We start from the raw sequence: 26,679 nt of genomic DNA, 5'->3' as shown, positions 1-26,679 counted from the left end.
AAACATTCAAAACTGGAAAGTAAATTCTAATACTAATAAAAATTCTATAAATTATGTCAGTATTTTTTTATCAATGCACGAGATTTTAACTAGCAACTAAAACATATCAAACACACCAAATTTTTAAAATTTAAATGTGTATTTATTGAATTTTTTTTCATTAATTTTAAAAGTGTAAACTATCACACAATTACAGCAGTGATCATTTCACAGTTTACCATATTTAAATATAATACACGTTACATAATCAAATTTTCATTATTAACTTTTTACATTTTACAAACCGAAGTAGGCTATTTTAACGAATTGACACTTCTCATTTAAATAAAAATTGACCAAATCCACAAATTAAATAGTTTTTAAGACATTCATACAAGTATAAATTCAAAATTACATTTGTACCACAATTTTATTTTCTTTTAATTCCAAATATTCAACAACAGGAACTATGTTGTTAACAATCTACAGTTTTAACAGAACCAGCTATTTGTACTAACATTGGAAATGTATAATAGTTTTATTTTTGAATTTGTTTTTTTATGTATCAAAAAGTGTATTATTAATAATTGAATTCTGTTGTTATTTTCTTGAATTAATTCAAATTTGAAAATGATTTTGAACATCAATAATTATAAAAAAATTAATTATGAAATACATTAATATGTTTCTTTGTATATAAAGTGCATAACTTTAACAATATTAAAGAAATATATTAAATATTTTATTGGAATTAATCTTGCGGATAACAAATGCTTAACTTTGGTACTTCGGTATGCCGATTAATACAAATATGGTTATTGGACGTTCGAATATAAAACTAATTATATAATACATTCGTTACTTTACTTACATAGTTTATTAGAAGTTATTCCGTAATTATTATTTTAAATATGTTTGTAAATGAATAGCTAGACTCACAAGAGCAATACTAATGTAAATCAACATTAAGATATAAAAATTCTTATTAAAATAATTATATGCGAAAAAAATATTAACAGTTTAAAAATTATGATGAAATATCAAAATCCAAGGATTAATGATTCCAATTATTGAAATTTTAAAAATGGGTTATGTAACCAAGATCTCGCTGCCTACGTTTAATTGTCTAGTGTAACACAGAAGATATGTACAATTCACAATAGCAAAAACCATAGAACAATTCTTAACAATAACTCTGACCAACAGTTCGATAACCTTCAACAGTAATAAAAGTAACTGCAAATACAACCGACTTGATCTACAAAAAAATTTAGTTGTTACTCTCTTGTACGCATTAATTTGAACGTTCAGGGAAATGATAACGGACAGACTGGCTTATCCTCCTGGTATAACTTTAGGTACTGGCCATTGTGCAACTATTTTATAGAATAAGAATGAACCCGTTATTAAAAATGAAGTCATGACATCACTTTTTTTTTTTTTTAAATGATTATGGTCGTATTTTCACCAGTGACCATATTTCTAAAAATACAAGCAATCAGAGTGGTTGGCCACCAATTCTTATATCATTATATGGACTCTGTATGTTGTCATCTGTTTCTGTCTCATCAGCATCCTATAAAAAGAATTAAAAAAAAAAAAAGTAAAATTTTAATACAATTTTTTCTAAAGTTTTATTAAATTTTTTAATTTTTATGCATATGTGTTTAAAAATTAATAAAAAATAACAAATTAACACACAAACTAACTTTGGGTAATATTAATAATTTTAACAATTTTATTATAATAAATGTTCTTAATTTCACTATTAACCAAAGTTGGATTGTTCAGCAGCTGGTGCTGCTTCATGCCTTTTTTATTTAGAATTTGCCTTATATCATTCAAGTAACCAAAGCAACATTAAGGTCTCTATTCATCAGGAAAAACAGTAAGAGGTTTCCCATGCCGAGCAATGCAATGGGCAACTTGAAAACTAGCAGCTGTAATGTTATTTTTTGGAATCAAAAAAGTTTTTAAAACACTGGTTTGTGAATGATTCTTTTTTTTCTTTCGTAAAAAATGTTTTTCTTTATCTGTTGAAAGGCCAAGACTAGAATGCAACTTTTCAAAATGTCTTTTTACATTGTGTGTAATTTGTATCAAAAAAGTCACATCACGTACATACAAAGTTGTTTTATTCTTTTCAATCACACCATATTTATCAAACCATTCTGTTTGATATGGTCTGGAACTTGTATCGTTTGTTTTTACTTTTTTAACTGCCGCCAACATAGTACAGGGCTACAACTAAAAATATTTATATTTAGAATACAATAATTTGAGAAGAAATTTCTTATTAATATACCTGATATACATGCATATGTAGATGAGAAACTTAATAATTCAAAAAATTATTATTAATTTTTTTATTAAACACTTCTAGACACGTACAACAAGGCTGCCATTTAGTTCAGCACTGGTACATTTCCTCGTTCTACGATGCAATGAATGTGTATGCGTGTCAAGTTTATGACTACATGTCATGAATCATACACAGGTGCAGTGATGCGATAGAAAATCAGCTAGCCAATGTCCTCTTGGAAATATCTACTATATGGGCAGTTTTGTGACGGTATGCCAAAAATGGCCACTAGGAGACACCTAGCTATTATTTAAATTAACAATATAAATTCTTTTATATTTACTTAATAAATTCCTATTACAAAATAATTATATTTTTACAGTATAATTCAGTATATTAATTTACGAATTTATTATTTATACCACGGAATGACACTGTGCACCCCATCAGGCCTTGAAAACAGGCAATCTCTGTCGGTGTATCAAACGCCGGCAAAGCTAGGAATTTCCAGAGACCATGCACATGCCCTGATGCCTGCATCATGCCTTTAGACTGGGGGTTTTTTTTTTTAATATAAATTTGACATTAGATATAAGTTTATAAAAATCAGACAATCAAAAATATAAAAGAAAATAAAGTATATATATCATAAAAGAGAGAACAATGTGTGGGTCATTTAAAAAGCATGCGTGGGTCATTGTCTGACCCGTGAGTCATAGGTTCGCCACCACTGGTCCAACCCAACCAGGAAAGCATGGCAGACTAGTGAATAGTGTTTGATGGGAATGTAATATAATAATTAACAAGCAATTATTTATTGTGACATTAAAAATATGATAAATAGAAATTGCAGCCCAGCATTGTGTCAAATTTAATTTAAAATATATGCTCTCCCACCTCAAATTAGCAATGTCTTGCCCCTGTACTGTACATCATACTTTTCCTGTTAGAAGACAAGCACGACTCTATTGCTATCTTAACTCCTTTCAGGAAAAATTTTTGAATTGAAATAATGTAGATATGCTAACAGAGGGGGATGACAAAAGGTCATTTTTCATGTGGGTGGTGGTGATAGAGACAAGGATTTTGTAAAGGTGTTGAGTAATCAGTTTATTAAAAATGAAGGTTTTGCTTACATAGATGAGTCTACTTCATTACTTTAAGAGGCAAAAGTCGTCGTGTGGGTTTTGGCCAGTCGTCGAAAGAGTTCGTGGGCAGCAGCAAGATGGAATCCTGCTGGGTAGTTCGGCACTAGTTACTAATTAAGCACAATAAAAACAAAATGGAGGTCCATCTTTCAGGTTGAAGCTGTACAGAATTGACACACTTGCAGACTATATGTTGATGCTGGCAGAGGGAGATCTCTTTGCAGAGAGCAACCAACACTTTCAGAGGGAGCAACCCTGTGTCCTTGAACATTGGGGTTTTATAGACTTTTTCATTTCTAATTCTTCTTTTGATTGGCTGGACTTCCCTTTCCTCACTCCTCAATTGATCTCTCACCTGCCTCCAGGTGGAAATTCAGATCAATTTGGGTCGTGAGAAAGGTCTGCCTGACACCATCCTTCCTCTGACTGGGATTAGAGATAAAGCTTGTCAGTAAACTAAAGGTACTAACTACGTAAGGTAATGGTTGGAATTTCCGAGATATATTTGTAGAATGTTTTCCCCACAAGAAACCGTTTGTTTTTAAACAAAATGAATCTGATATTAGAACTGATCAAGTATAGAAAGCCTGGGAATGGCAATGCATCTTTAGTGAAAAATCTTGCTTGTGTCTGACACAGATGACTACTGTACTTGAAGAGAAAAATTGGAAGCACCAAAATCCTGACTTCATTATTGAGAGTCATACTGCATCAATGGTGTGACATTGTGGTCTGGGGGAGTCAGTTTCCATTACTAGTGGTCAAGGAATATTGACTTAATATGTTCATGAGATCCCTGACTCTGTGTTGCCTTTCATGGCATATCTACAATGGGCCATTTTTCAACAGAATGTCCAGTGCACAGCTTAACTTTCCAGTGTTTCTGTCATGTTGATGTACTTTTTTTAGCTTACAGTCTCCAAGCCTCGGTCCCAATTGTGAACTATACGAGTGTGTTTTTTGGCGATTTTTCGAGCTATTTGCTTTGATTTTCATTGCTTTAACTCGTGTTCTTTGGGAAAGTGACTGTCTACCTCTGAGTGGTGAGGCCCGCAAGTACCTAAAGGGAAACCAAAGACAGGTTGCGTTTACTTTAAGTTGCCTTTTAAGGCAGGTTTGATGGGAGTGGTATGGCTTTTGAGCCTCCACTTCCAGGGACACAAGTTGTGCTTCCCCGCAATGAAGAGGCAGATGTCACGCTTGAGCGTAAAGATGGCTTCCCTAGCCTTGCCAGTCAGCAAGGTAAAGGGAAAAGTGCAGGAGTCATTACAGCTAATCAACTACAAAAGGAACTTCATCAGTATCTTATTGCCAACAAGACATCAAAGATAGGATCTAGAGATCATATTACCCAAATTATGGAAAAGTTCAAGAAAATTATCGATTTATTGTCTGCAAAGGAGGATTTACTGCAGATGGTTACCAGTATAAAAGAACAACTGAATGAAATACAAGGTCATGGACAGAGATTCGGAGGAAAAACTTTTGCTCAGGCCATTACAGGAGCGCCTTTTGTTAATAGAAGGCCAGTGGAATCCAGAGAAGTACTTATAGTGCAACCTACGCTAGGAGAGGAAGATGGAGATGCAGAACACACAAAGCGGATCATTAAGGAAAACATTAATACCAATCCTCAAAACGTCCGGTTTAAAGGTTTGAGGAAGTTACGGAATGGGGCAGTTGTGGTTGAATTCGATAGGAAGGAAGATAAGCTAAAGTTAAAGGAGGCTGTTGAGGCCATTTCTGGTATGTCGGCGAAGGAACCTAAAAAGAAATTGCCTAAAGTAATAATTCATGCCGTTCCAAAGGAAATTGTCAAAACCGAGTTATTTAAGTATGTTTTTGAACAGAATGAGGATATCTATAAGGATTATAAAGAGTTGGATAAATTTTCCCAGGATTTCGTGGTGAGGTTTGCTCTCGGGAACAGGAATAAACAGACTACTAGTTGGGTTGTGGATGTGACGCCCAGTTTAAGGAAAAAATTGATCAGGATTGGGAAGTTGAGCGTTAATTGGGTCAGGTGCCCCGTGGATGATTTTGTTCCCGTTGTGCAGTGTTTTCACTGCTGCAAGATGGGACATTTTGCTCGGGATTGCACTCAGGAAGATCCGGTCTGCAGTCAGTGTGGTCAAGGACATCGGTATAGAGATTGCCCTAATAGGAATACAATTAGGTTGTGTATAAACTGCAAAAATGAAAAACAAGGAGATACAAGGCATAATGCTTTGGACAAGAAATGCCCTATTGTTCAGAGGATAAAAGCGATAACTATTAGTAGAACTGATTATGGAGACGATAGATCATGATACTTTACAGGAAATTACAGTGTTGCAAATTAATCTTCAAAAGGCAGTTGCAGCCAACTCAGAGCTGAATAAATTGGTGGAACAGATGGATATTGCGGTTATTCAAGAGCCGTACTCGATCCGTAATAAGGTGGCTTGTCTTGGGAGGAAATTACGTGTTCTTCAAGTGGATGGTGGTCGACCACTAGCTGCTGTGGTTGTTTCCAACAATGATGTTGATATTCTTCTTCATCAGGACTTAAGTGATCTCTGTTGTGTCTGCTGTGAGGCGCTTTCTTATGGTCAACGGATTATCATTTCAAGTTTATATCGGCCATTTGGTGACACGATGAGTGGGATATTTGAACAGATCGAGCAGATTGTTCGGAAATTTTAACGTTCATTTTCCCATATGGGGTGGTACGTCGCAGGATTTTGAGGCTGATGACTTTATTGATTTCTTAGCTGAGCAGGAGTTGCATGTTGTTAACGATCCCCTATCACCGCCAACTTTTGTGGGTCCACACGGACAGAGCTGGATCGATCTTACAGTTTGTAACAATCATGGGCTAATTTGGATTAAGGACTGGGAAGCTAGGGCTGAAGGTTGCCTTAGTGATCATTCACCGATCTCGTTTAATATTCGACTTCCTAATGTTTGTGAAAAGATTGTGCGCAGGAGATTTGACATTAACAGGACCAACTGGTCAAGGTTTTCAGCTAGGTGTATTGCGGATCTTGGTATGTTGGTACACAGGAATTCCCTGACTAGGGAGGACTCTAAGGATAAGCTGGATATGGTTTTACAGGAAATTGATAATATCTGCGAGGAATGTATCCCGTTAAGACATCAAGGGAAACACCTGGTTCCATGGTGGAATAGTGATCTTACGTACATGAAGAGGAATAATAATAGGCTGAGGAGGTAGTTCCAAAGCTGCCGGAATACTATTGAAAGGAGCAGAAGGAGAAATGTTTACTTACAGTTTGAGAGGTTTTATAAGGCTAAGATTAAGGATTACAAGCTGGCTTCATGGAGGACCTATTGTGAAGAAAATTCGGCCAACCCTTGGAATTTTATCTTCAAGATTAGTACTGGAAAGCTTAGGAAAAGGATTATTCCTACATCTGTTCGGACCCCTACTGGGTACACCTCTTCAATTAGTGAAACTATGAAGTTTCTTCTTGATAAATTTTTTCCAGAGGATGATATTTCGTCTGATCAAGAAATTCATCGGCAAATCAGGCAGGAGGTGAAAGAGAGCTATATGGAGAGAGACGACCCTCCTTTTACTGTTGAGGAAATTCAGGAGTGTATAAGGAAGATTAAGGCTAATCGGGCCCCTGGTGAAGATGGTATCGTTATTCAGGCGATTTGGGAGGTCTGTCCGGCAGTTTTCCAGGATGTGTTTAATACTTGTCTGCAATATGGTGTTTTTCCTACTAGGTGGAAGAAGGCACAAGTGGTGATAATTCCAAAGCCGAGTAAAACAGATATGACGGACCCTGGTAGCTTTCGGCCAATTAGTCTTTTGCCTGTCATGGGGAAGATTCTCGATGACCTGATGATTAAGAAGATTATGTGGTATTGGGAGCATGACGACATGTTACACGATGTCCAATTTGGATTTAGGGCTCAACGAGCCACTGACGATGCGATAAATAAGGTAATTTGGGATATTAAGGATGTATTACGTGAGGCCAAGTACGCAGTGACAATAAGTTTGGATATTCAGGGTGCGTTTGATTGTGCTTGATGGCAAATTATTCTACATCAATTACGGACCCATCACTGCCCACGGAACTTGTACGAACTTGTGAAGGATTATTTTACTGAGCGTAAAGCAAGGTATACTCTTAACTACATTGATGTTGAGAAAACCCTCGAGAGGGGTTGCCCTCAGGGATCGAAGTCTGGGCCAAGTTTCTGGATTATTCAATTTGATATTATTCTACGGAAGATTTTGGAGAAAGGTATTCGTTGTACAGCGTATGCCGACGATATCATGGTGGTTTATCCGGGGAAGTCCCGTAGAGATATTGAGGTTGGCTGCGGTCATCTATTGGACGATGTTGTCCGGTGGGGGATGGATAGTAAGTTGCTCTTTAAAATCGGAAGCTATGGAAGCAATATATGACGGGATGTTTGTACCGATCATGACCTACGCTGCGTCAGCCTGGTGGGAAAAGGCGAACAATACCACTCAAAAGAAGTGTCTTCAGCAGGCGCAACGGACGGCGCTCTTAAGGATGACAAGGTGTTTCAGGACCACTTCTACCGAGGCACTCATGGTTTTGGCAGGCAAGGTGCCATTGGAGCTGCTAATTGAGGAGCGAGCCAAGAGGTACTGGATAAAGAAAACAGGAGAGGGATTTATGTTTGGTCTCTCGTTACCTTTACATAATTTCGAAAGGGGTGTTCCTGCTAAGTATCTGCCACATCCAGCTAATAGGCGTACTATTAATGTTAAGGATGTTTACCAAGTAAAGACGGAAATTTATACTGACGGTTCCCGGTTGGATTCGGGGACAGGTGCCAGCTTTGTGGTTTACGAATTTAAGGAAGAAATTTATAATGACTGTTCACGTTGGAATCATATTGTTCTATTTATCAAGCGGAGTTATTGGCAATTGAGAAGGCAGTAGACTGGTGTATCATAAATCATCGGCATGAAGGAATACGGATTAACACCGACAGCCGGAGTGCTTTGGAAGCCATGTTGGATAGGAGCTCTACTCATGCGCAGGTATTCAGGATTCACTCTATGTTATGTGATAATCATCTGGTGGATCAAATTCAGTTCAAGTGGTTTCGAGCACATGCTGGTATTCCTGGTAACGAGCGTGCAGATTACTTGGTAAAAGAAGTGGCTAAAGGGGATGTTCGTGTTTTTCATTCTGTTCCCATGAGTTGGGTCAAAAAGGAACTGAGGACATTAACTATTAGGAAATGGCAGGAGAAGTGGATTCAAAGCAAAAAAGGTCGAAGGACATTTGCATTCCTGCCCAATGTCGAAGAAAGGATTGGGCAGTTGACTTGGTTCAGGTTGCAGCGGACATGCTGGTGTGTCTTTCCGGACATGATTGTAAGTTCCTAGACCAACAACAATTCAATATACTTAGTGAGAGGACGTGCGTTTGTGGAGAGGAAGTAGTAACTTTGGAACATCTGGTGTATGATTGTCCTCAATGGCAAGTGAATAGGTATTACCTGGAGTGGATGGCCAAGGAAGAAGGTTTGTCTTGGCCCTGCGATATGTATCATCTCATTTGGAAGGAAACTACTTTTAATCAACTTAATGACTTTTTCTGGATTATTTTGAAGAGCAAAGTGGCTCTTATTCAGTATTAACTCTACTTTCTGAGCGAGGTGCTCAGTTTGGTTCTTTTCATCTTATTTTGTTTGTACCTATGTTACGTTTTGGATAAATGATTTTATGTATGCTGGTATTTAACCCCGTTGTGCGTCAGCGGTGCGGGGAGACTGATCCCCGGGAGGGGAAGTGATGATCCCTAATGGAAAAAAATCTGGAGACTGTAAGCTTTTTTTTTTTGTCACGTAAAGAGTATGCTTGGGACATGATGATGGCGAAGTTGCCATCTCAGTAAGTATGCAGAATTTGGACAATTGCAATAGAAAAATTTTATAAGACACTATAAGGCCATCTCCTATGACTATACCATACTATCTCTGAATATATATGTACAGTACATGCAAGAGAGGGTGCTACAAGACTATCTTCATTATCATTGCCATCTGCTTAAGAAGCAAGTTGCAAGTTTTTTTTTGTCTAAAGCCTGGCCTCCACATTACCTGAAACTGCAACAGAATCATAAAACTGACAGCCAAACTGATAAAATTTTCAGTTCTGGAACATTCAGTTGGACAGAAACAAAATTGAAAGCAGAGTTAAAAATTAACTTCCATTTTCGTTCCACTTTTCTGTCATACTGCAACCAATAAAAACATTTAGATTTGTGACGTGTAGTCAAGTGTGATTTGATTGTCATAATGGTGGAAAGTATAGCAAAGAGTGAGAACTATTTATTGAAGAAGTTAGAAAATATAGATGTCTATACAACAAAAAGGACACATCATTAAAACAATTGGTAAGAAAGTTTGATAAACTGCACTGAGATCTTAAAGTGGAATTGTTTAATTATAAAATGTTTTAAATAAGAAACAAAGCAGAGTAGAAATGGAAAGTGCAGAGATATTAAAAGAATTGAACAGGTGGCACATTCCATGTAACATTCATTTCAGTCAAGTTAAAATGTAAACATAACCAAAACGAAACCTCTGTTTGTAGGTAGTGTGGAGTCCAGGCTTAAGAGTGTATTGCATTAAAAAAATAATTATAAAATTTAAATAATTAAATGCATTATAAATAAAACTCTATAAACATTTTTTAATATGAATACATTTAATAAGTAAATTTCATAATACAAAATTAATGCAAGTAACATACCTCATCAGTTTGTAGACTTTCATCGGAATCTGTCTCACTTTCCGATATATCATATTGTTCTCCACCATGAAACTTCAATATTGATAATATATTAGTCAGAGACGAAGTAGCATTTTTTGTATTCCAAGCAATTGAAAGTGCAGTCTGTCCAGCATAATTCCTCATGTTAATATTAGCTTGACAAGTCGATAAAAGGAAACGAACCAGATCTAATTTTTGTGTTTCTACTGCGTAATGAAGAGCAGTTTTACCACTTTTACCTTCCTTTAAATCATTAAAAAATATATTATTTAAAATCCCTCACATCAATATAAAACATTTATAATGGACTGTTCTTAAAAACTTACTTGTGCATTTATGTCAGCTCCACACTTTACTAAATATTCAATTATTTTCTTATTTCCATTCATAGTTGATATGTGAATACATGTCTGCCCTAGAGAAAAAACAGAAGACAAGTTTTTTAATAAATATAATATAAAATTTATATAAATGTTTTCTAATATGTCAAAATATTAAAACATGAAATGTATGCGTTACTTTCTACTAAATTAATGTGTTATTTTCTAATACTATTACATACATAACTAAAAAAAAATTATTTTGTTCATGTTATTTATAATGATTTCATATTGATTCTTTTATTTTTACATTTATAAAATCAGGAAAAATATTAAAAATTTTCCTTGGTATTTTTCTTCAAGACTGTATCCTAACAAAGCTTAAAAATCTAAATCAGCATCTTATTTGATTTTTCATTATGCACACTGTGAACTTATTAAAAATTTTAGACAACTTCTCAAGTATAACATTTTAAATGCAGAGAATTATCATATATTCTATTTGATAAAGTGTTTGCATCGATACTGCTAATGTAAAACAAAAGTTATGAATAAAATGAAAGCGGTTATTAGTCTTTCAAAAAGTTCGGTAAAAAATTAAATGTTTGGCATAGTAACTCAAATCAGAACAACAATACATTTTTAAATTTGTAATTCCATTAAGATAAAAGACAAATATTTAATTTACAATCACAATACTAAATAAATCACGAGGAATAATTTTTTCATTAGAATAAATAAGCACCATCAAATTTTAATGGTTTTTGAAATATGTTACAAATTATCGTAGCTATATTTTAGACGTTGCATTTTTTAATTTTTTTAATACACTGTCTCAAATCAATAGATCATGACTCTTGGAAACTATTTTCCAGAATTGTAATTAATCAATCAAAAATCCAATTTTAAAGAATAAAATTGCAACTTAAAATTCGTATTACTTTAAATTGACGTTTTCAGTTTATCTGATAATATTGAAATATGCCTTAATGTGAAATAGGCTTATCAATCATTTAAATAAATTTATTTATCTACAAATATTTTTAATAACTAATATAAAATATTTTTGTTTTTTAATAAATAAATCCTTATACTTCTGTCTGGTTCTTTACATAGGAAGTTACTAAATATCTAGAATCAGTTAATCTTTATTTTACAATAAATAACTAAACATAAAATCAATTTGTTTACTTTAAATTAAAACATTTTTTAAAAAATTACGTAAATATACAAATAAATGTGAATATGTAGTTAGTTTTAATTTTTATTTAATCAATAGAAATTGGTTAAAATTTGAAAATACAGTGGAGCATCGTTTATCCAAATCAATTGGGGACTGGGGTTGTTCGGATAACTTATATTTTTTGTATATAATCGGTTATCTGAAAAATATTAACCTATCCCATGTTGAAATTTTTCTCTGTTGCATGTCACTTTGCATTGAATTTTCGTCGATTTTAAGCCTAACAAAAATTTTTATAATAATAATCGTGACTATTGTATCATTAAAAATTATTTCTTTATTTTGTACAAACAAAATAACTTCTAAAGTATAATTTTTTGTGTTTTTATATTTTTCAATATATTTAATCTAGTATCAAAAATGTTCGATTCAGCATGATACAGTCTGACTGGCAAGCATTCGGTTAACTGGCTTTTGGATAAACGATGCTATACTGTATTTCAAAATTTATTGGTATCTACAGATGCTTGATTCTTCATATAAAATCCAATTCTAATAGATGGAAAAGTTGACAATTTTAAAATTTTGAATGAAACTGGAAAAAACATCAGAAGAATGTTCAGTTTGTATTAAAAGTAGGATCTTTCAATATTTATATCATTTAGCTTAAAATTTTGAAAACTATCAATGGAGTTCCAATTGGTTCTTACAGCAAATCTTAATGGTTAAGAATTTACATTTTCTCAAAAACTAAATTCAAATTGTGATTAGTGAAATCAAAACTTTGACTTTACACAAGATTTGAGATTGGTATTTATGAACAAAGTTTTGTTTAATTATTCATGATTCAGATTCTAGAAAGTGTATTGCACAATTAAAAACAGAAGAAGAAACTATTTAATAAACAAAAATACCTTTTTATCATTACTTTTTATGTATCAAATTTGAAAATAAAAATGAAACTATTTAACACTTGTATAATTATGTCTTAAAGTTTATATGTAACAATTTTATTATTATTCACTATCATATAAAAATTATAGATAAAATTTAATAGCAGGTTTAAGTAGTATTTAAGCCTGCTACAAAATATTGTTCAAAAACTAAAAGCTTCAACAAGTATTTGCTTTAAAAAATAGTTCTTTAAAAGCAATTACCTCACTAAAAATGGATGAGGAATAATAATACACCACTACAATAATCTGGTACTGGACTAGATCAAGGTATATATTATAAATATAATAAGAATAACTAGGGATAAATATTTTTTTGGGTTTTTTGAAAGCTATTTAATTCCCTACAAATGCATTTCAAATAGTCTTCTTGTGATCTTTTTCAGTTTAGAGATTAATATGTACAGTATAATTTTCCATAACATGTTAGATTAAACAAAACTCATTACATAATACAAATATGTTTCATTTTTATAGCCACAATTTGATATTTCTGTAAAAATAGTTTTTATTTTTAGCTAAATTGTTATTTTCTGGAAATGAATTTAGTATTAAGATCAGTTTCCAAAATTAAATTCTTGGTTTAAATAAATTATTTTTTTTTACATCATTCAACCATAAACAATTGTTATTTTCATTATGAACTAATCTACAAAATCATACTTTACATATATAATAATAAAAGAATTAAAACCTACCTTCATAATTTCTTAATTCCAATAACTCAGTAGAAATATATTGTTGATATAAAGGGTATTGAACATTAAGCAGTTCTATTTCCTTATTATCTATCTGTGAAATTAGTGCCTGGACACATGAAATATCACCACATCTGCAAGCAATATGGAGGGCTGTATTACCATGACGATCTCTAAGATCAACTGTTGCACCAGCTACAACTAGAGTTCGAGCTATTTTGGGTTGACCAGTTAATACAGCAAGATGTAATGGTGTCTAAGAGAATAAACAATTTTTTAAATTTATTAATATGATTTAGCTATCAAAAATTTTGTTTTAAAAATTATTATTGACAAAAGCAATTACCTGATGAAGATCATTAATTATATCAAGGAAATCTGGATGTGGAACAGCTTGTACAAAACTTTTTACTAAATCCAATGAGCCTTTAATTACTGCTATATGTAATATTCTGAAATAATTATTAATTAAATTTAATTTAATACACTGTATTTAACATACTTTAATAAAATAAAAACCAAAAGTAGAATGCCCAATTAATAATTTTTAAGTGATGAAGGGAACAAAATTTATTATTATTATTGTGTTGGGTTAAGTGAGATACTCAGTTAAGACCGGTGGCTGTTTACTATGCTGGATCAAAGTCAAGGCATAGTAACCAAAACAGAAATTAAAGAAGTGTGTGTCAGTGTCAGTATTCAGGAATTTCCTAACAATATGACATGTATTCAATATAGTGGCCTTCTGTAGTGTGATATATATATTTCTATTCAATTGTAATGTTCCCAGGCTTTTGTATAGTGTGTGGGGTATGACACCTGCAGAGGAGAAAACAGGTACAATAAGCACCCTATCCATCCTCCACAGATGCCTTATTTCCTGGGAGAGTTCCATGTACAGTACTTGCTGATTTTTTCATTGCATATGTTTTGTATATTGTGAGTGTTTGGAATGGATATGTCTATAATGTATGTGATTTTATTGTGTTTGTCAATGAGTGTGATGTCTGGTTGTTGTGGTAAATTGTTTTATCTGTGATTATGGCTCTGTCATAGTACATTTTGTGTGTGTTGTTTTCCAATACTGTCTGTGGAATACAAGAAACAGAATGTACTGTACAATAATTGCTTATGCATGGAAACAATATCACCAAAATTTGCAACTTTTGAAGACATTAGAGCAGTGTCTTTTCAGATTTTTTAACTTTTGTCTCTTAATTGCCTCCAATTCTGCCTGAAAGAAGTGTAGCTGGGATATTTAAAATTAAAACATTTTAAATATCCCAAGTGAAGGTGCTCCAAATGCAAACCTCTAAAAATACACAGTCCTGCACCAACAGAGGAATCCTTTTTAGAGCCATCAATATATAATGACAAATCACCTTTGCCACGAATGTTAGGATTCAAAAGATGTTGGGCCTTCTTCATTGATGAGGACAGACCTTACTATTGATGAGTTCTGAGTTAGATATCAAATTTACTGCCATGGCTTTCAACATGTTTTGGGAGTACTTATTTATATTACTTGTCCTTAAACAGTAAATTAAAATCATTCTTGTGCTATATTGGCCAAGGAATTTGTTTAGTCAGAAATATAAACTGTTTTGTAGCTTTGCACCATTTTCTATACAAAGTGTCTTTGCACTTACAGGAATTCATCTGACACAGTTTTCTTGTTTAAAAAATGATCCCAGGAAGAGATTGCATAAAATACCAGCAACTGCAGTGCACCATGAAAAAGAACCTTTATTCCCCTGGATTTCTGACACCAGGTATTCCTTGCACTCTTGCATGCTGATCAGCTAACTGCTTTGTTTCATTGAGTGTGGGGTCAACATGCTGATAACACATGCATTATAATACAGCTTGGTATCAAGGATTACTCCTAGTGTGACCCCTCCACATCGATTTCATTTAGTTGAATACAAGGATGACAATATTTGTATCTTCTAGTAAAAAGCATAGCTTTAGACTTACCAGGATCAAACATAAGATTTAGAATACAGTAGACTCTCCCCACATCCAACTCCCCCATATGTAGATTCTCCATTATCTGAACTGATCAAAGGCAACCAGAAATTTTTGAAAATATCATACACTACTACAAATCTTACCTTTCGATATTGCAGTGTATATATTTAAAAAAATATTTTTATTAATGTTGCCTTTAAGTTTGTAGAAAAGCACAGTGCATCAACCACCACTGATGTGATGATGATGAGGAGCATTGGCATGATGTAGCAACTTGTCTGCAAATCAAGAAAAACAAAACAAAGCATTGTGCTAAAGTTGTTTAATTGTAACTCCCAAAGTCAAAATAAACATTTTTTTTTATATGTATAGTAGGCATATAAGTTACAGTCTAATTTAAAACTTATCACACTCCTTTATCTGGATTTTTCTAATATCCGAATCACTTCTGCCCACAATAGTTTGGATACAGGAGAGTCTACTGTACTTGTCATAACCTCTAAACTACAAACGAGTTCTTCCAGCTTAGATTGAATGCACGACATAGTGCTGCCTTGCACTGCATCTTGGTCACATCATCAGCATATACTGTAATAAGAGTGGAGCTGTCAGCATTCACTGAAAGGATAGGGGATAAAATACTAAATTTATACAACAGTTGAGATACTAGGATATCATGATAGTTCAGTATAACTATCCTTTCCTCTAAGTAGGCTTTCATAAATTTTATAGTGTATATATATATAGGGCAGTTGACAGATAAAAGATTATTGATTATGGCTAGATGCCAGGTATTATCAAAAGCAACTTATATGTCTAGGAAAAGAACAGCAATAAAAAGGAATTCCTGATCTCAATCTCAATGGAAGTTGTGAGCCTACACGTTGCATCCTCTGCAGATTTTCCTTGAATAAATTCATATTGGTTAGTATATACATACAACCATATTTTGTTAAGAAATGTCAATCTGGTAAACAAAATCTTTTCTAGAACTTTTCCTACAGCTGGAAGAAAACTGATTGGATGAAATTTATTTGAATAGCCTGGCTTCTTTAAAATAACCATTGCTATTTTCTAGTATTTCAGATAATAGGAACATTTAAGACATGCATTATACAGATGAAAAAAACATGTGTTCAGAGTAACCTGAAGGATTTTTGCAGTATTAATGCATTGAGATTATCCCAGCTGGATGCCTTTGAAGGATCTAGGGAAAATAGAACAGTTTCAATTTCATGTTTAGTTATTTCTGGGAATTTATCCACCACCATGCTGTCCAATGTTTCGTATTTTTCCAATGCCAGTTGCTAATAACAGACTGCAGGTACACTGCATATCTAGTGAAAAAAGATTAGCAGCAATGGTTTCCAGTGTTGATTGCATGTTGGGATTAGGATTATTAGAAGACAAAGTATTGTAAATTCTATCAGGGTGCCACCTAGCTAATATCTTCCTAGGTTGAACAGTACTGTACTGCTTCCAAGATTTAAGTTTTTCTCTAACCAGTTCTCTCCTGTAGAATCCTGATATACACTTACATTCCTCTTCCTACATCTAATTTGCTTTCTTACACTGGAATCCAGTATTTACTCCTCACTGGAACAGCTTGAAAAAAAGAGGGTCCAATAATCTGAAATATATCCTCATCTATCAGATGTCATCCATTAATATATTGCTGTGCAGAAAGTCCAACTAGACTAAGATCAATTCAACTCTCACCCTAGGAAGACTTGAATGTAGGAGTGGACTCTTCAATAAAGATACAAAGATCTAATTCATTAATAAACTCAGTTCTGCTTCTTTCATTTTCCAATCTATAAAACCATATTTCACTTCTAGTATTAAAATCAGTACAAATAATGCATGCAAAGTGGCATTTTCATTGATGATTATAAAACCAAAATGTCAGTCAACTCTGAAAATTGTTGAAGATGCCCTGCAGTAACAAATATTCAACCAAGATTTAATTATTTACATAAAAATAAACAAGTACATCCATCTCATTAATACATAAATTTGCGTTTATCTTTAATAAATAGTAAAAGAGCATATGTATCAAAGAACTGTTTTGGAATAAATTGTTTTATGATTTATTAACAGTGAGTGATTTTATTATATCTATTTTATATCCCTATATACAGGGATTCATAAAATTTTCTCAGGTAAAAGGGGGCTTACAAATGGAAAAGGTTTAAGAAGCAGCCCTGATCTAGACAAATGCAAAGCACTTCAAACAGAAAAAGGGAATGCTGAAGAACTGTTTTGCATTTGGAAATGAAAACATTATTGAATCAACGAATGAGGGTACAAATATTTAGGAGTTCAATAGACCAAGCTAAAGAACATGTACAAATCAGAGACTAACAAAGTAACAGATCACTTGGCAAGAATTAACTGGTAAATGCATGAATGGAGTGTGGAAGAAGATATGGGCAGAGGTATCCAAGGATTCTCAACGAGAAGTCTATCATTGACCAAATTGTCAACCTAATCGATACAGCAGGACTAGATATACTGTACATGAGCAGGATATTGAGTTACTGCAGGTTTCTAGTGAGAGTCTTACCAACAATGACCTTCAAGAATTGACAGAACAAGGAATTCATGTAGAATTGGAAAATAGTGATTCTGAAAACAAAGAACCCAAAGAACTTGCTACAAATTTCCTTAGTAAAAGTTTGATAATGATAATCAAAATCGTTGATCAAATTATAGCAATGATCCAGATTTTGAAAGGAGTGCAAAAGATGAGGCATTCTGTATGTGATCTTTTGCTACTGACATTTGCTAACAAAAGAAAAAGAAAGCGACAAATGACACTAGATGACTTCATTGCTAAAAAAAATCAAGAATTTCAGAAGAGCCAGGACCTTCATCATAAAAATGAACTTTATATTTCTGTGTGCATGTGTGTCATGTAACATATATTATGCAAATTAATATGAAAATAAACAAATTTAGTTTACTTTTAAGTTATTTTTTGTTGCATGTTCCCCTTTCCCTATTTACTATGTGTTAAAACGACCTCGTTTAATGCTGTTTCATTTAGCACTTTGTCAAGTAGGAATGTATCCTAAGTGCTAAATGAGGTCTTACTGTAGGGTAATACAGGTATACCTCAAGTTACGTCGTTTCGAGTTACATCGTTCTCGATTATATGTCGTTTGTCAGAAAAGTATATGGAAAAATAAAAATCAAGTTTAAGTCATTTTATTCGACTTTACATCCGTCTGCTACAAATATTGAAGTCGTAGTATCACAAGAAAAGCGTTAAAAGCACATAAATTAAAATATGTACATTTACAGTAAATGTTAATATAATCATCATAAATCTTAGAGAACAAAACACGAAAACATCTGTGTTTCTGTGTTGTTGTCTTATTTAGCAGTCTTTAAGTGCTCATTATTGGCGTTTTCCATGGTAGTTCCAATATCTACCATTTGGCGTCATTGTCAGCGCCACTCGATATTGGTAAATTTAACATAAATTAGTTTATTTTCTACTATCACAAAATAATTTTAATAACTGTATTTGTTATTTAACCTTAAAAAATCATCTTATTTTATAATGTCTTAGAGAAACCACATTCACAAATAAAGAGTCCGCAACGTACTGTAAACATCACCAAATTGTAAACATGTACAGTACATTTGCAAGTATGAACTGTATGTAGTGTACATGTATTTATAAATTTAGATTACTTTTTTCTGTACTATATTAAAAACGAAAATGTATTTGTTTGTAAGCTTAAAATAGATTCTTATTAACCATATATTATTAAAAATGCATTTATAAATAAAATACAGAACTGGGAATGGTAATTTGTGGTTTAGCCTAGTGACAAGTAAATTCGGAGACAAGTAAATTTGACTTACATTGTTTTTTGACTCATGTCGCCTCTCCTGGAACAAATTACCGACGTAAGGCGAGGTATACCTGTACATTTAAAGCAATAAACCTAATGTCATTCCAATGCTCACATACTCATTTGGAGTTTTGAACATTCAGAATGAGTATCAAATTCAAATTCATACTGTTTCCAAAAACATTAAATATTTATCCTTTTCTCTATTTGTAAGTTTCACTCCATTAATTACTACCACTGATAATTAAACAATTTTAAAAACACATTATTCTTTCTTACTGATTTAAAGTTTTAGGGAAACTATTTCTCACAGAAGCATGCACAAGGTTAGAATAAACAGACTAGATGTTGTAACCTTGTGAGACTATACCGAAATTTTGTGATTAATAAAACCTCACTAAACTGGAAACTTCATTAATAAACTCAAAAAAAGTCTGCCTCTTTCATTTTCTGCTATATAACATATACAATGCTACCGAAAAAAACAAGAACAAATGCTGAAATGGAATCATTTCCTAATTCTCATTTTTAATAGCGAGGTTGCAGACATACACGTTTTTACATTGAAAACATCGGCCGCAACCTCGCTATTAGCACAATTTTTGAATTTTTCATAAAATGCACTTTGAGGAAATTTTTAACACCAAAATTATCAATTCAGATATTACAGTAAGTATTAAAGATAATTTGTTGTAGCAGGAATTTGAATTCCAGGATACAGTTGTATTTTCAAATCAACCTATAATATATCACAGAAATTGTATAAATGAAATAACAGGTTTCTTTTAGATGAAATTATAGCTAAAAGACAGGGCTAAATATTTTCTTATTTACTTTGTAATTTTTTATTTTACCTAGTTATAGTTATTGTCATTTAAGGTATGGCACATTGTGATGGAATTAAAATATTCTAAACTTTTTGAACTGATTACTAATCAGAAGTAATGAGAAAAGGTTATAGTCATTCATAAATTACTGTATAAGAGAAAGGAATGAGTATGGATTACAATTTATTCAAAAATAGTTATTTTTGTTTAATAGAATTGTTATTATATTATAGCCCAGGGATCAGCAACCTTTTAATGGTGTTATGCCGAACGTAAGTTACAGTGTTATTCTGAGTGCTGATATGATTCTATCAAGTTTATTACATGTTATCAAAATTAGTCCAGTTATAATGGACTTCAAAAATGTATAGTTTTGAAGTTAAGCTGTTAATTGAATTATGTTCTTACATGTGAAGCACTTGCATAACACATTGATGGTGACACAGAGTGTAAATGCATGCGCTGTAATAGAAACATACAAACAAGAGATTCATTTTTAATGTACCATTGCCTTCGCAGAACTGTGATTTCCATTTAAATGTGTAATTAATAATTAAAATATAATTTTTACTACACATCTATTCAATCCGAGTGCCAGTGAAAATCGTCCCACGTGCCATAGGTTGCCAACCCGTTATAGCCTAAACTATACTATCATTATTAAATTTAAAGTAACACATAATAAACAACTAAAGCAAAATTCTGGTCAATACAAAGAAAATGCTTTTTAATTCTATGCATCCAGTAACTTAATATATATAAAATCATAAATTCAACTTAAATATTTGACTGTAATATAATTAACCTGAAACTAGAAAAAAACTATAAAGCTCTATTATTTGTATTATTATTTTGGAAGTAATTGTAACATTTCTAATTTCATATTTATAAAATAAGAAATCATACAATTATAACAGAAATCAGCATCAATTGAAATTATAAAAACAATTCTGAATATTTAAAATACTAAATTAAAAATGTCAAAGCAGCAGCAATAACAACAAACTGAGCTATAAATAATATAAATCAATTGACTAAGAAGATATTAGTCACAGAAATTAGATTGGATTAAAACATTCTAAACTATGTAAATTGTTTATTTAAAAATTTTAAATTATTTTCAATATTTAAAATAATGTTTTTCTTTTATAGTACAAATGCATATACTATAATTGATAAAAAGATATTCAGGTTAAAATCGTTACTATAAAAAATAATAATTTAATAAATTATAAGTATACTTACGTATCACCATCGTGATCTTGACGAAATATCTCTTTCCATAAAAAAGAATCATTCATATCCTTCAAAACCATTTGCTCTGATTGTTGTTTTGAATTAATATCAATTTCAGATACAGATGAAGAGTATAAGTCAGATATCACTCCACTATCATGAGTAACAGTAGAACTGCCCCATTTTTCATCAAGTTCTGAATCAGGTAATGCTGGAGTGTCATCAGTACTTGAAGTCTTTTCAAAGCTTATATTTAATTTTGAAAAACTTATTGAACTGGCACTGTCAAACATTCCACTATCAATACTAAATTGAGACGATGAAGAAAAGCTAATAGAACTACATCCTGAATCTGTACGCATGGATTCATAACTCGATATTTTCTCTGAATCAGAAGTTACATGTTTATGAAGCTTCTTTTCAGATGTTTTCACAGGATTTTCAGTCTTTTCCATTTTATACTCTTGAATAGCTTCAGTCTTCTGAAAAGTGTTTTTATTATGGCTTCTTCCTTTCATAACTTTAGATTCTAAAATATAAATTCACTAAATAAGAAAACTTATCATTTAATTACTACTTGTCTTATAAAATTAATTATTATAAATATAGGTGGTTATAAAGTTGCCCTACTCAGACCTGTATAGAGTCTGTTCTCGTTGACGTATTTCAATGAAACTTGGGTATATACGTTTATGGACCATGGGGAAAAAAAAATTGCAAGAAAATAACTAGTTCAAATTTCTACCACTAGGTGAAAAAATGGCACATGAAGAAGAAGAAACACAAAATGGGAACACGCAAAAAAGGTTTTTATTCACGACATTTGTTCAATGTGCAATCCATTTGCGTCAATCACATGTTCAAAGTGCCTTACAGCGTGTTCAACAGTAGCCCGATAGGTTTCTTGAGAAATTGCAGCAATATGGTGTGTTATGCTTGCTTTCAATTCAGGCAGAGTTTGTATAGACGTGGCCTTTCAGATATTCCCACAACCAAAAGGGACTCTGCCTGAATTGAAAGCAAGCATAATGCACCATATTTCTGCAATTTCTCAAGAAACCTATCGGGCTATTGTTGAACATGCTGTAAGGCGCTTTGAACATGTGATTGATGCACATTGAACAAATGTCGTGAATAAAAACCTCTTGTGTGTTTCCATTTTGTGTTTCTTCTTCTTCATGTGCCATTTTTTCACCTAGTGATAGAAATTTGAACTAATTATTTTTTTGCATTTTCCTTTTCCCCATGGTCCATATAACATATATACCAAGTTTCATCAAAATATGTCAACAAGAATGGACTCTATACACAGGTCTGAGTAGGGCAACTTTAATTATAACCACCCTGTATAAATAAATTTTTGTATTCATAATAATTTAACTAAATATGTAATTTAAAAGTGTTAGAATTATTTATACATAATGATTTAGAATATTCTAATTGTTTTAACAAAATTAGAACATAAGCTACTAAATGAGTCAGGATTAAATAGTCTATCTTGGAATTGGCTTGTGATATTAATTCACAGAATTTTCCCATATAAACTGATGAGTTGAAAGCAATGCTTTATTTCATAAATTGATGCAATTAGCAATTTATGAAATAAGGCATTGTTTTGGACTAATAGTTCTTATGGGGAAACTCAGTAAATTAAATGTTAAAAACATAAGAAAACATATATTTTATCATTTGATTTTATGTTTATTACTTTCATAATCAATTCACATTTTTCATTATTAATTAATTGTTATTATGGTAGGTGACAATGCTGTCTTTCCAACTGATTACATTGAATACATACATACCCTCACATTCATAATTCATAAAAGGATGAGCAAGAGACAAAAGGAGAATACAATCTTACAAACTATCCATTCAGCAATTTCCACACCTTCCTGTCTAGACACACTCATGCCTCTTCTAACAGACTTCCTTACATTCTCTTTCTGACTTGACACCTTACATTCTTTCAGATACAGATAATCGATGCTCTACTGTATATTAATTTTGAATTTTGCTTAAATAAACAAAAATTTTGAAGATTAATGGTAACAGACATTAAACAATTTGGTTCTTTAGAGCTGCATTTCCTAAAGAATGAATCCATTTTTCTCACCACAAATCAGATACTTTTCTACAAAGGTTTTGTGCAAATGATGCAAAGTGCTCAAATAAATTCTTTGTTGACAATTGGAATTCTTTCAGACAGTTGACAGCTGGAAGGAATTCGTGATGCACAACACCATGACAATCGAAGAAAACAGTCAACATGATCTCGATTTTCGACCACTTTGACATAGTCTTATCAGTCTTGATTTACCTTTTGAGAGCCATTCGCTTGATTGTTGAGCTGTTTCAGTGTTAAAAGCATAGATCCAGGTTTCCTCACCCATAATGATGCATTTTAAGAATGATTTGTCTCAAGAAAGCATTTCCTCAGCCACTCAAAAGCATTGTTGGTTTTGGAAAATAAATTGACATTTTCAGGATAACTCCAGAAGTGACGCACTGCAAGCTAAAATGATCTTTTAAAATTGCTTGACAAGATCCAAATGATACTGGAACATGTCCAATAATGCCCCTAATTGTTAAATGATAATCACCGAGCACCAACTCTGACTTGAAAATGTTCATCAGTTGAAGTGGATGGTCTACCAGAGCATGGTTCATCTTCAATGCATTCTCTTCCTTCCTTGAACATCTTGTATCACTCAAAAACTCTTGCTTTTGATAGATTATCATAACCAAAAGCTTTTTTTGCAACATTTCCAACATTTTTGAAAAGTACTTCCTTTGCAAAAACAAAATTTAATGCACATTCTTTGCTCAATTACACTTGACATTTTACATTTGAAAAATTGTTGGTACAAAAATTCTTTATGCACAGAACAAGTGTTTAATTACAAACAAAAAAATGATGACATGAATTGCTGCTAGATGTTGATAAGTCTTACCAAATGACAAAAATAACTGACGACAGCACCCTCTTGTATGCATACAGTTTAAATGAACCATTCCAGATACTTTTTGATCACAGTAGTATATAATAAATTTAAAATTTTAAGAAAAGTTACATATTCTAGTATGAATTTTCATACCATAGGCTTTCTTGGATTAATATATTAATATGCTAAAAGAGGAGTTGTCAAATAAAAACAGTCTTAAACTTTTTTTAATCTCAGTCAAATATATAAAATACAACTTCAACTTTAAATGCATCCATGCTGAAAGTTTAAAAACTAAATCAAAAAGCAACAAATGGCAAAAACCAAAATTGCTTATTATTGATAGGCCTAAATTTAAAGTATTCACCTTTTTAAATTAAACAAGTTCTTAGCATTTTCTCTATCTGTGTAAATCCATATATGTTTCATAGATTTTTCAAAACTTATTTGAAACTGCCAAGTTAGTTTTAATAAATTCTTACTAAATTCAATCAAAATCATATCAAAAGATACAGAAGCTTTTGTAAAATAATTCAGATGTTAAATCTTTTTTTTTGCATATTTTCAAAATTAATGATTTTATTTGATTTTTGCTTAGAAAAATATTCAATGCTGAAGTAACTTTGATATATGAAGTAAACTTACATTTAAACGATTATTTCAAAATGAATGTTTTAGTCTATTTTGAATTGCTTAATCAATAGTTTTATGGATAGGTAAACAAAATCTCTTCAATTGACAAAATATCTTAACAGCTAGATAATACTGTATAAAATTTAAATGGTTCAAGAACTTTATTTTAAATAATATTTAATCAATACAGTAAGATTGGATAAATAAAAATTGTAAAAACAAAACATTTGATAAATGAAAGAAACAAAATTTATTTATTTAGATATGCATTCTTATGATTTCTCAATGTAATTGTTGATTATTATAAAGATATTAAAAGACAAATAGAAATATTTTAATGAGCAAAAAGCTAAGGTTTAAGTATTTAAACAAATATTTCAAATAAAAACTTATTTTTTTACTATTAGTTGTAAATTAAAATTAAAGTCCAAGTAGATCAAATATCAGAAAAAAATAAAAACTTTTGACTTTATTCAGTCAAAATAAAAACATAATTAAGTGAACTACTTTTGATATACAGGGGGGTACAAAAGTAGGTATACCGTAGAAAATCTGAGAAATACAAATGCTTGGAGTTCATTATTATTATTTTTGTTATCATCTTTTATTAGTTTGTATTCCTTATTTGTGATTTAATTATTACATAAAAATAAATGGTTTTTCTTCCTATTTTCTCCTTGTATGTTTTTTTCCATAATAACAACTGTATACCTACTTTTGCACCCCCGTGTGTATATATATATATATATATATATATATATAATGAATTTAACTATATACTAAAAAGTATATAGTTAAATTCATACACACTAATAAAAGATGTAAAATGATCATTTTACATCTCTTATTATTATATATTATAGAAGAGTATAGTTATACAAATGAGAAGAGCATTTATTTCACTTATTATTATTGTTTTCCAAAAAACATTTCCAGAAATACATAAAGAATTTTAAAAATTATTAAATTCAATTAATTAACAGTTTATATTGCTTATTAACTGAAAATTAGTTCTTTATTTTTTATAACTTTAAAAGGCAATGCTTTAAAATGACATGACATCATCTCGAGAATTAACCCAAACGTGACATCACTATATTACAAACAGTTAAAATGTGTGATATCAAAATTATAAACAATAGTATAATTTAGAAATTATAAATCAAGATTAATAAAGTCCAATAGATTTTAAAAACACATAATATTAATTTGGCTCTGAAGTATTTAGAACTAGACAAATAAAGCATTGTTTACATCAGTGTTGGAATTTGATAAATTAATCAAATTAAGATTAAATCATTGTAATGTTTAAACTATATTTTATGTATCTTTTTTAAATATTTTAATTCAATTTTGGAAAGTCCAGTATATATTTTCATAAGAATTGAGGTCAATGAAAACACTCTTCTGTTATTACATGTATAACAAATAGACTATTTACACATAAAGTAAGGTTTTTAAACGGTGCAAAATGTGCTCATTTTAATGTAAAGTTAATAAATACATTAATTGTTTTCGAGTACAACTGAGTATTGTTTTTAAACATACGTGTTTACAATTACCTCATAGCGTTATAAAGCCGAATTAAAGCTATATTTTTGATATTTTCGAGTGTATATAAGTCATGACTTACCTTATAAATATGCGTAAAGAACTGAGGTGAATCGCAATATTCTGATTTTCAGTTTGAGAATTGTTTCCTGTCCCATTTTCTTAACTGGGAATTTCTAACTTGGGAAAAACCCCGACCACAATTCATTGCGAAAGGAAGTCACATCCTGATTCGTACGAGGTCTTAGATATAATTATGACGTATACGCCGATAAGATTGTTATTATTA

The 26,679-nt window shown here is 31.6% G+C and overlaps 1 protein-coding gene across 1 annotated transcript; it reads right to left on the bottom strand.

Annotated features, from left to right (window-relative positions):
- Positions 1-120: 120 nt before the first annotated feature.
- On the bottom strand, positions 121-26,679 carry LOC136985338 (NF-kappa-B inhibitor alpha-like). Its single transcript, XM_067282599.1, has 7 exons — positions 26,473-26,679; positions 21,271-21,790; positions 13,708-13,813; positions 13,362-13,617; positions 10,534-10,622; positions 10,187-10,450; positions 121-1,555 (listed from the first exon to the last, which is right to left on the bottom strand). Exons 2-7 carry the CDS (start codon positions 21,777-21,779, stop codon positions 1,478-1,480), a joined length of 1,302 nt encoding a protein of 433 aa, XP_067138700.1. The 5' UTR covers positions 21,780-21,790; positions 26,473-26,679; the 3' UTR covers positions 121-1,477.

The sequence above is a fragment of the Centruroides vittatus genome, unplaced genomic scaffold (genome assembly GCF_030686945.1).
Source record: "Centruroides vittatus isolate TY-2023 unplaced genomic scaffold, ASM3068694v2 contig_958, whole genome shotgun sequence".
NCBI lineage: Eukaryota > Metazoa > Arthropoda > Arachnida > Scorpiones > Buthidae > Centruroides > Centruroides vittatus.
Note: the sequence above shows the minus strand (reverse complement) of the source record. Positions and strands in the feature narration are given on the sequence as shown.